Source organism: Anser brachyrhynchus (genome assembly GCF_964034855.1).
Source record: "Anser brachyrhynchus genome assembly, chromosome: 12".
Classification (NCBI taxonomy): Eukaryota; Metazoa; Chordata; class Aves; order Anseriformes; family Anatidae; genus Anser; species Anser brachyrhynchus.
The window spans coordinates 6,822,320-6,834,135 of NC_137707.1; the positions used below are offsets into that span (position 1 = coordinate 6,822,320).

General features: G+C 39.0%; 1 protein-coding gene across 1 annotated transcript; it reads right to left on the bottom strand.

The window, feature by feature from the left end:
- Positions 1–689: 689 nt before the first annotated feature.
- On the bottom strand, positions 690–6,994 carry CLEC3A (C-type lectin domain family 3 member A). The gene is made up of 3 exons (XM_080551820.1): positions 6,762–6,994; positions 4,546–4,626; positions 690–2,258 (listed from the first exon to the last, which is right to left on the bottom strand). Exons 1-3 carry the CDS (start codon positions 6,874–6,876, stop codon positions 1,873–1,875), a joined length of 582 nt encoding a protein of 193 aa, XP_080407946.1. The 5' UTR covers positions 6,877–6,994; the 3' UTR covers positions 690–1,872.
- Positions 6,995–11,816: the final 4,822 nt, after the last annotated feature.

Genomic DNA, 11,816 nt, shown 5'->3' on the forward strand with positions numbered 1-11,816 from the left:
GGGAACCTAATCTGCTTGGAATGGAAAAGACAGGCAATACCCTGCATTATCATGAGAGAGGAAAAATAATTGATAAATGTCTACCAAAAACATCTATAACTGTTTTCATCTCCCGCCTGCAATTTTAGAAACTTGGCTGAAGTACATTGAAGAAAATAGGACGTAAATTTTATAGACTCATCACAGTTTGATAGTGGTTTATTGTAAATGGGTTCTTGAATTTGCAATGAATTGTTAATTTGACTGTAGCTGTAGGGATATGCTCAGATACTGACCTATTTCAGACAAGCCAAACTCTTAATTGTGTTAAAATGTAGGTAAAGGGAGTATTGCTTCCCAACCTCAGTAAAGATTGGTAGATTTTGAGAGAAAAATTGGGATATCCGGGGACTTCTTGCTCCTTTACTTTAACTCAGAAACCAAGTAAAAGAAGTCAGAATTAGACCTATTTTACAAATTAATAAAGTGCTGGAAAATTGAATTAATTACAACACGTATTACAGTGGTACATAGAGTGTTTGCATCTCATACAGCACTTATGCATATAGGGACCTAAATTTTGTTGATACATGAGTAAAGAAAAGCTGCAGTATAATTTGCCCAAAGATCTTTTGAATCCTCAAGAAAGCACTAGGAAGAATGGCCTTTGAGTGGATGCTTAAGCTTTCAAAAACACTACTACATTTAAATACCAGTAATTGCACATTTATTGCACAAATTAAGAAAATCTGCACAATTGAAAGAGAAAAAGTAGAAAATAGCCTTCAAGCAACAATATATTTAAATCATTAACTGAAATTCCCTTACACAACAGAGAAACTGCAGTTTCTAACATGAAGGCAAATCTATATTGTGATGTTAAGAACAGCAAAAGAACAACCAGCATATTTTACTTCATTTTCAAATGTTGGGTGTTAAACTGAAGAATTTACATGTGGCCAAATGAGCGATGGTTTGGCCCCATTCCTTTGTGCCAGTCAGGCATGCTACCTGCAATATGGAGAGAGAGGAACCCTTCCCCTCTGTTCATGTATTCACACAGTGTTACAGTCTGAATTATAAAGCCTCCTTCTGATCCTGCAGGAGAGGCTTTTGCACATCTTCCTAAGGCATTACATCCTAGAGGTATGATCTAGTCCCAGGTCGCTTTCTTCTACAGGAATCTTCTAAGTAACATCTAATATCTAACCATAATTGAGACATTTAGAAGCAAACGTATTTAGACTAACTGATGTTTAGAACAGCTATTTCCTCCATTTTCTAGCAGTGTATCAATTTTTACTCCATGTAGTTTAAAAATTAATATCAGGTTTTAATTTCGTTTAACTTTCTTAACCCATAGGTAAAACTTGGTCACAGATCTTTCCTGTTAAACTCCATAAGGATAATGGCCATTTTTCACAGGAGCTTACATTATGCCAGAGTCCTCCTTACACGCTGGGGCTAAGAGGACCCCTACATCTTCTATTAGCACATGGCCCCATGTGGCAACCTTCTGTAAATTTCCAATAAATTCATTAGAGATCTGAGACCAAGCAAATACCCTCCTACCGTGGACATACAAAGTTCAGAAACAGAGGTGAATTCCAGCAACCCGAACATCAGGCTGAAATAATATGGCAAAATATGATACAGTATAGATCAAAACACAATATATATTCCTGTACATGCTGAGAGCACTCACTAAATATAACATTTTAAGCATCTGAATAGAAAATAAATTAATAAAGGAAAACCCTGTTTCAGGAAAGAGTGAGGAGAGGCAAGAGATGGATACTTTTAATTCACCACTGTCTAAGTGGGAGGGGCTACTAACAAGCAAAACTGCATGTTAATAACCCAAAACATGGTCATGGTCATTTATGTATGGAATTATGGGATCAGAAATTCACAGATATATCTTTTGGCAGTACGGCAGACTTCATCCACCCACTTGCCTTGTGATGAAAAAAAGACACAATTTTCACGCTTCCCCCCATTTGGTTGGGCTCGATCCCAGTTGAAGTACTGTAGAGCCATGCCATTGACATCAACAAACTTCCCTTCATTTACCATGTCATTGACACCCAGCCAAAACTCAGACACTCCAGGCATGCTTTTCTTGCCGTAGTCTCGAAGAGTATTTGTTTCATCGCTATTCCTTGGGATAGCCAGTGTCCCTCCCTTGGCTATGCAGTCTTCATTGGCTTCATGAAAATGCTTGGTGCCTTCTGATATGAGGTAGCACTTCTTATGGGCCTTTGTCCCACGAAGACAGACTGTGAACAGATATTGGTTTGCAAGTTCAGTAAAAACCAAGAGCTTTGAATGATGTTTCCTAAAATGATCATTTTCTAAAGATCTGTCCCTCCAGAATCTAAATTGAAATGAGGTAAAGTGACTTAAATCTGTAAAAACTTTTTGAAAAGCTAGAGCACACTCACCACTGAGCTTGCGTGACAATCTGAACCAAGTAATATAAACATTTGCATTTATAAATCTGTTTGGTTTTAGTTCTACTGGAACATATCAGGGAAGTGCTGATGTAAATTACAAATGTACTAGAACATGACTTTGGCATCTGCTCTGTGACTGAAATTGCCTTGCAGAACCACTGTCAGAGTTCTTCCCGTCTAGGCAGGCTTGCGGGAGTCAATCCTTAAGCTTCACTCTCCAGCTCTCCTAATGCAGGTATGTGAAAAAAATGACTCACAAGAAAAATTACAACAGAACTGTTCTCAAAGGAATGTTGCTTCTGAGTTGAGGAAAGTAGCAAAGGACTTGAATAAAATAGTGTGACAGTTATTTTTAGAATCTGCATCTGACTACTTCCAGCCCATTTCATTTATTGCTTAAACTCATCTTGTACTTATATTAGAAATGTCATGAAATAAGATGAACATCTTCTGTCCTGATGTTTTCTGTAGTCTGTTTCTAATTCCTGTCATCTGTTCTAGTTAAAATAATAATAATAATAATAGAATAAGTTAAAAGGCAATTATGTATCTGATCAATGGAATATTGAAAGCCACTTTGGACCATATGCTATGTCTCAGGTTTTTAGTATTTCTAGTTGCAGTTGTCATTGCATTTCTTAGCTGCATTTTCTAGACAACCTTTTTATATTAGTGCTTATCCTTCAGACTTTGTCCTTTCGAAGTGCTAAGCTAGACAATGAGCAAAGAAAAGTAATGAAGATATTTTCTAAATTTTGAATTCTTTAACAAATTTATATTCATAGGAAAGATCAGAGAGACCTTATCTACTTCCACAAGGACACAGTAATGATGGAGACCAGCCCTCTTTAGGGAGGAAGTATGTGCTGTTAAATGGCATGTGGCATCATTTCACAGTATGCAGAAAGGAGAACTAGGAAATTCAAGCAAAAGAAGGAATCAGATTATAATATGCCTTGAAAGCGCTTGCAAACTAAAAAAGCTACTTTCTGAAATATCATAAAGGCATTAATGAATGCAGTCAGAGCTACAGGGGTCATAGGTCTCTTTTTGCCAAATTTGGAATCCAGTTGAACAGTGTGGGTTCTGAATTTAGAATACAGCTCAAAATAAGTTTTGAGGATAGCAAATCTCCTGGCTCTGGTTTCATTTCTAAGCCACTGCATGCTTACTCTCAAGCTCCTTCTGGAAGCAATACAAGAACTACTTTTAAACAAGAGCTACTTGTCTAGCATGGGTTTCCTCTTTGAAGAAATTTCTAAAGTCCTCTTATAAGAAATTTAAAATAAAAATATTTAATAAAGCTCAAAAAACTCTGTGTAACCCAAAATGCAAAACAGGACAACCCAGATATTACCATCCCTAAGCAAAATACGTTCTATTTCATGTGAATTATGTCATTTCCTCTGTAGTGTCCTCTTGAACGTGTTTAAATGCCAAGTTTTGTGTCAACAGCTGTGAAAAAGCAGAAGTGTCTAGTAGGTGTATTTACCGTTCTTATTTTGTTTGGAAATTTCCATCTGACTATGAAATATTTAAAGGACTCTGCACATTGATACAGGATACTTCTGAACTCACAGTGAATGCTACTTAGAAGTTTTATGGCAACATTCACGTTTGGATGTTGCAATCTGCACACTTTAAGAAGACTCAGTCCTTTCAGCTTATCTTTTTTTGGAGATTCTCATCCTTTTCCATGACCATTTTTGTCTTGATAGTTCGTGTTCATTTCCGAGCTGAGGACCCAACTCATTGACCATTTGAACTTTCAAACCCAACAAACCTAATGCCTTTTTCTAGTTATACCTAAAGTGCACAAGAATCACAACCAGGGGTTGTGCATAGCAAGGACAAATGCAGTCCTTGCTCCAGAATGGTTATTGCTCTTAGTGAAGAGCCACCACTTGGACACCATTAGTTCATACTTGATTTTACCCAAATGCTTTCTTCAACACTTGTTTTACCATTATAGCTTTATCATACCATGGTTCTAAGGAGATGTATTTCTCAGTCACAAATCCCCTTAAAGAAACAGATGAGAGTAAAGTGTGTGAGAGAAGGAAGGCAGTGATAAGTTCTGGAAGCCACTGACCAGTGTGAGCTGCTTTACCTGTTTGAAGTGCTTGCATTTCTTTGAGAGCATTTACTTCTCGCCACAATTTGTCAATCTGAGTCTTTAGGTCATCTTTTTCTTAAATAAAACAAATGTAGAGAAATAAGAAGACATGCATGCAAAAACATTATTTTTTTAATGTTAACAGCTGTAGGGTTTCTGCATTGCTAAGGTATATCTTGTCTTTTTTAAAGTTTTCCTTAATGAAAGGTTTTTGGTAGCGTTAATACATATAAAAAACAAACAAACAAACAAACAACACCCTACCATCATTCTTTTAATCTTATTTTCAGTTGGACCATATCCTGGTAACTATTTCAAAACCATCAACTGTTGCTACTAATCACTATTATTTTGCCGGTATCTAATTTATAGCAAAATTTGCCTATTTACTTTTGCACCTGTACAATGTGATGTGTGGATATATGTATACATATATATATATGTATCTGATACAAAAACAACAGCAGGACAGAAGTTGTGTTTATTCAAAGAAATGTTAATTCTGTGAGCATAAAAGTTATACACAAATCTTGTTTTAATGCAGTGAAGGACGTAGACATAATCTAAGTTCATTGCCTGAATGCATGCAGACAGGCTTGCTGAGCTGCAGTCTCTTATCCCCATGAGGAGCCTTCCATCAGTACAGAGAGGGCCTGGTAACTTAAGTCACTCACATGCAGCCTAAGTCACCATTTTGTGACACTTAGAAAAATACTAACAAGATGGTGAGACAAAAAAAAAAAAGATGCGAATTTGCACACAGTAACTCCATTTCCATGTCTTCTTTTCCATGTTTTTCCCTTTAATCGTTATACTAGCCCACCGCAATCAAACAACTAGCAGACACGTTTCCATTGCACAAGATTACAATTTGATTGCAGCAGTAACCAGACCTTCCAGAAGCCACAGTAATGAGCATGAGGAATAAATAAGCTCTTTCACAAGCAGCAGAACTAACAAACCCACAGTTCCTACAGATCCGTGTTACATCACTTAATCTTCCAGCTGCACCCCAGAAAGCTTGTCCCTTCTGCATATTCCCTCCAGTCAGAGGGAGAGACCTCGGCTGTCCTTTGTGACTCCCTGGCTTCCCAGGGCAGGACTCCCAGTCCATGCTTGCTCCTCCCTACGATTCCTATTTCCAGTTCACAGTGACCTCTCCATTTTCCCTATCTGCTTTGAAAGAGGCAAAAAGCAGAACAGCTGAGCTCCTGGTACAACCTTTTCATAGTGCCACACAATGCGGATCTCTTTTTTTTGCACCCACATTCTGAATTTCACAATATCAGGCAACTTATCTTTAGTACCTCCATTATTCTGCCAAATTATTTCAAATGCAGAAGTTATTAGGGGAAAGCTGACAGACAAATGTGCTGGCAGCACTAATCTATAAGCAGCATTTCCTTAGGACATCAAGCAAAAAAACTAAGGAGATTCAAAGGGAGAAATAAATATATATAAATTTATAGCTCCAAAGCAGCATAACTATGTTGTAAAATGACTTTATCAAAGCTGTATTTTTTTTTCCACTGACTAGGAGTTTAAATATTTGCCATTAGTGTAACCTCCATCATACACTTTTATTAGAAATAAGCCTTTAAATTAAATACACAGACTTTTCCAAACACCGGTCAATGGTTTTGTATTTGCTTTGTAAGCTTTGCTCTGGGAATTTATTCTTTTTCTGCTAATTCCTTTTTATTAGTTTGACTTGCCATTTCACCATACTTCTCACACAAGTAAAGTAATATCCCACAAATATTACACAGACGTTCTGTTAAAATTAGGAAATGGACAAAAATTCGAACAATACCCTAGAAGCTTTAATATTTTATTCTGTTCTTTTCCATCATGTGTACATGAATTTCTGATCTACCAATGTAACTGTGTAACTAGGAATGATTGGCCAGAGTCCTCTCTCAGCTGTACCTGTGAGCCCTAAATAATGTCAACAGAGATGAATAGGCATAACAGAGCAAGGTATTTATAACTGCTATACAGCTCTATTTCTATAAATCATTCCAGCACATTATTCTTCACTTTACTAACTGACACAAAAGTATTTTAAAGGTAGATATAAGGTAGGATCAACTGTCATTTGTTATTGAACATTTGCATAATGCTACTTTCTGATTCATGCAATGTTAAGTACAAAGTAAACTTGGATAGTCTATAAGCCTCTATCCCTCCTCCCAGTTACAACCCAGTACCTTTCACTCTCCGTTTGCTGTGCTTCCTGGCTTTGAATTTGGAAGCCTGGCTGATGGTCTGATCCAGCAGTAAAATAATTATGAGTAGAAAAATCCTAAGTCCAGTTTGTGCCATCTCTCTTCTGAAGAACTTAAAAAGAGGCTTCAAGAAATTCTCTTCAGCGGCTTCAAGAGCAAGTCACATAGACACATCTCACCAGGGACTGACTGAGGTCAGTTTTATAAAAGTGTAGCGATAGGGTTGGCTGCACTCCTTGCTTACGAAATGTGTTTAATACTTAAGCTGGCTGCAGCATAAGGTACCCCCTTGTTCTCACATCTCATCTGAAATTCCTGTTTCCTTTTCGGGTTCAGCTGGGACAGGTTGCTTTTAAGGGCACTGAACAGTGCACGGATTGCCACAAATGAACGCCATTTCTTCAGAGATTGTTTTATTTTTGAAGCTAAAGGTATGAATAAGCTGATGGATGCTCAAAAACACCTTGTGCAATGCCAGCCTCAGGAAGGAGGGGGTAGCCAAAAGGTTTCTACAAACCTAACAGGCTCACCCAGAATGGCTCTGTCCCAAGCTGGTTAGGTCTAGACAAAAGCCATGATCTTATTTACATTCAAACAACAACAAAAAGTGACCCATGAGTCAGTATTGCAGCTATACACAAAAACACAGACATATATAGTATATATACATTAAGATCACATTGTTAGGAGTGCAGTCCTTATTTTATGAAGAGTTCATAAGTACCTACTAGATATTGCGGCATTTCTGACAAAGAACAGGATGTGCCATCAGCAGAGTCTAGCTCAGAGACCAAAAGATTGTGATACTCTTCCAAAGGTTCCCAAGTCCCAACTACATGGCTGGAGGAAGAGATATGGCTCTCGGTAAAACACAAAATACTGGAAGCAGGACAGTGGCTGTCTAGACTCTGGCTGTCTAGAATTTATTAAATGAATATAGTTATGACAGGGTCCTATCCACCCAGGACTGTCTAGCAAACCACTCACCGAATGCAAGCTGCCCATTTCAGTGCATAGTTAAATGTGGAAAAGGCTGCGATTCCAGCTAGCACACCGGAAACCAAAACGTGAGCTGTCAGAGAGAAAAACAGAAATCTTTCTAAGTTCAAGATTTAGTCTGTCATTTAGAACTAACCCTAAGTTCAGGGTTGACATGTATTTTATCCCAATGATATTGGGGAATCAACGGAAGTTAATTAAAGGCAAACAGCTGAATCAGTAACCTCCAGTTAGCTTTTCACTTGGTCCCTTCTCAGAGGCTGTGGAATTGCACATGAAGTGGCTCCTGAATCACCACAGTTCGTTGCCTGACACATTAAATTCGTGCTGATTTTGTGTTACCTCAGTGAGGGAGCTGTAAGCCTGGGAGGTGTTTCAGGTGGAGCTCAGCTGTCCCAGCTGCAAGGCCAGCAGGTCCAGAGAGAGGCAGGACCAGCACCTGGGGTCAGCAGGCACTTTAGTGTGTCTTTCAGGACACAACACAATAATGAACTTGTTTCTTCTCTTTGACTTTGCTACACAGGCTTGCTTTTCCTTCTGTGAAGTGAGTCTGAAAGAAAGAGTTGTACTCTAGTGAGGTAAGCTCAGAACTCACTAGTAATGAAGGGAAAAAGTAAACCCAGATTTGGTATTCTGAGAGTCGTTGGCGAAGAGCCCAAGTGAAAGCCTGTGCTTTTTGGAGTATGCCATGTTATGTCCTTTTAAGAACAGACTGAAACTCTGTTTTGAAAGCTTTATCCACCTTGTTTCAGTAGTCTCTTTGAGCATTTTACAAGCAGCTCAGTTGGGCTTTACTCCTAAAACCTGAATTGTAAAGCTGTCTTTACAGCTGCTGTGAGAAGCCACAGGGTTATAGGGGATTGTTGGTCTAGAATTTGTCTAGAGCACCTGAGAAATAGGTTTCACACTTGTGACTAATCTATAGCAACTGAGAAAGCAAGTTTAACTTCTTGTATACAGTGCGTGGGCAGGAGAGTCAGAGAAAAGTCAAAATAAGTTGCTGAGAACATGTAAACTCCTGGTGCTACTGTGAGGAAACAGAAAATGCCTCCATATAGGAGGCCTAGGGCCTCGCCAAAGTAAATACCGACCCATGTATGGTTTAGAAACTGGCATTACAATGTCATTTAGAGCTGTAATTTTTCTTTTACAAGCAGTTATAGTGATATAATATAGCCCAGAGAGCAAACAAAGTTATGTATGTATAGAAGTAATTTTTCTTGGGACAAATTATTCCTCTTTCCCTATCAGAATGTGCTATATAAATATAATAGCCTCATACCTTTACAGCTGCGTCCAGACTAGGATGGGATTGTAGCTTTTATTCACACCAGCATAACAGAACTTCTTCATATAGACAAAACTGTATTTTCTCTTGAAGTGCTTAGCTGGAAAAGAAACATCTTGCAGAAGCCATAGCTGCTGTACAGCACAGGCACCTGGGTGGTTTTACGGCACACGCCTCCCCACCTCATTCCATTTGCTTTCAAACAACTGAGCCATTCAGAGCATAAGCATCCTTTGGTGAAAAGTTCATTTCAGTTTCTGCACCGAGGCTCTTCAAGGTAAAAAGTCTATTCCCCTCGGAGACAGTTCCACCTTTATGTGCTTCTGTAAACTGGCTCAGAAAAACTCTTTATACGGCTGTTTTTTCCTCTCCATTCCCAGCCATCTCTGGGTTTGTGGAAAGAACATGCAAAGAGAATGAGAAGTCGGTGTGAGATGAGGACTGGATGCGGGACTGAGATCCTGAAACAGGTCTGGCTGCAGAAGTCATTTCCTGTTATGTGGAATAAGATCTATGCAGGGGGATCATGTCCTTTGTTATCCCCTGAGGTAGTAGAGCTACGAATAAAATACTACTTGTAAAATATTTTAAAGAAAGTTACTGCTTCAGTCTCTGAAAAGCAAACTACTCATATATTGCTAGTAGGATGTATGTGTTTTCCTGAGGTCTACAGTCCCTTCTGGGTTTCAGAGCTAATTGCGTTGTGACATGCTTGACCAAAGGAGAAACTGGTGGGCTCTATCTGCTGCTGAAATCAGAGCAAGTTTTTCTGCAGCTTTTCAGTTACGGAAAACTCAGCTCATCATAGGATTTGGGGAAAGGAGCTTGTATGTGTGTAATTATTTGCCTGTTCTACTCATAGTGTAAAGAGAAAATGAAAACTGATCAGAGCTGTTACCAGGCTAAGGAATTTCAAGTGGGGCAAACCTGAGGGCCAACATAGCCAAGAGAATTAGAAAACACAAAGGTTAGTAAAAGGTTTAGCACCCCCCAGCATTGGTTTTTATGACTGACTTGAGTGGTAGATGGGATCCACGGGTTGATTTTCATTTGGTTCAATTAAATGTAACCAATGTTGCAGATTTTGCTAATCATGGATTATGTCATGCTTGGAAAATTACTGTGTGCTTGGTTTCTTCGGCCTTGAAAAGACTTACAAAGTCTTTCTTTAGGATTTGAACCCAGTCCAACCAGGTATGAAGCAGGTATGGCTGACATCCCAACACCAAAGTTATTTTCGGGAAATTTGTACAAACAAGCTGTGTGTTTGGAAAAGGGAAGGGCTAACCTTATGGTATGTGAGGTTCTGTGAAAATTCTAAATTATATTCTGGGGTTGTGCAATCAGTTCAGTTTTTTTCCTGTCATACTAATTTGCTCTTTTGAAAGGCAATTTTCAAGCTGTGAGGGTTCTGCTCTGTCTGTTGGAATAAAAGAAGGTTCCAGATTTATTGCGAACACAGGCTGCCCAGCAGTGACTTGTGCTGAAGGTCACTGAGTGTTGAAATGAGAGCATTCAGGATATGTAGGTGTGTAAAGCTTCTGTTCCAAATGCATCCTCATCTTGGCACTGTGGAACTGGTAATAGGGTCGATCAATATATAGGCTTCTCTAGTTTTCTTTCTAGTTTCAGGACGGCATTTTGAGCTTCCTGAGTGAATGGTTTTTGTATCTTCTATTTGGGGTCTTTGCCACAACAGCATCTCACAGCTGGGCCTTATCAAGCACAGAGGATGGTAAAGAATATGCAAGAAGCCACACAATGACTTATGTATATCACACACATATTTAGGGCAAATTTCTTTATCTGGGCTGTGTGACCAAACTACCTTGTCTGTGCTCTTTTCATTCTCTTGCAAAGGCAGTGAATAGAGGTTAAGGGTTGTAAAGTTGTAAAAGTAATGCTGGTAAATTCAGAAAAGATTCAGAATTCAGAAGGGATTCACCAAATCTGCTCTTTTTGGTTACCCATCCAATGCCACTGTGCACTGATAAGGTAGCCTTCTTACAGGGTTCAGACATCTCAAAGGAGTGGCATAGTTGCCAAATATTTTCTGTTACTTCAGGGCTTTAGCAGCAAAAAGAAGTGGTGCTGAGCATTTCGTTCACTGCCATTGCCTATTTCTTTGGGCAGGAAGGACCCCAAGGAAATGGCTCCTTGTCTGGAGTTAAATGTTTTGACGGTTATGTGTAATGTTCAAAGAGAGCAAAACACAATCTTCCCCCAAACCAGACACTGTGTTTACAGATCAGGTGACTCCGTGTCATCTCTAGAGATAAGGGAATTTAGGAGAAAATGTAAAGCTTTGGTTTCTTTGCAATCCAGGTGCAAATAAAAGAGTTGAATGGGGTCTTTTGAAATGCTACTCCTGCGGACTTGGCAAGGTTTCCACGTTGGGAATTACTGGCGGCAGCTCAGCTTGTTTAGCCCTCGGGGTGCGTGTGAGAATGTGTCTCCTTCTCTTTTGTAAACATAAAATACGTGTTGTGCTTATTTTTCTCCTGCAATGTGTGCTGCCTTTTTTCCTTCCAGGAAATGATCTAAAAACATCCTGAGCATTTAATTTCTCCCCTTAAATATTTTATTTTTGATCACCACGTCTCTCTAACCTGAGGTTTTCCAGTTTCACGTTAACATGGTCTTAACAGGTTCTGCTCATCCATACACAGGCCAGACAAAGCAATTTGGACAAAGCTTTGATTTAGCCACTGTGGAGCTCACAAGACAGTCTGAATTGCACACTCGCAGGT

What these genes read in the sequence shown, in the direction of transcription:
- CLEC3A (XM_080551820.1), bottom strand. Translation starts at nt 6,876, where the DNA reads ATGGCACAAACTGGACTTAGGATTTTTCTACTCATAATTATTTTACTG. An exon ending in CAGCAAACGGAGAGTGAAAG is followed by an intron (nt 4,627 to 6,761) that starts GTACTGGGTTGT and finishes GTTTTATTTAAG; the next exon opens with AAAAAGATGACCTAAAGACT. An exon ending in AATGCAAGCACTTCAAACAG is followed by an intron (nt 2,259 to 4,545) that starts GTAAAGCAGCTC and finishes ATCTGTTCACAG; the next exon opens with TCTGTCTTCGTGGGACAAAG.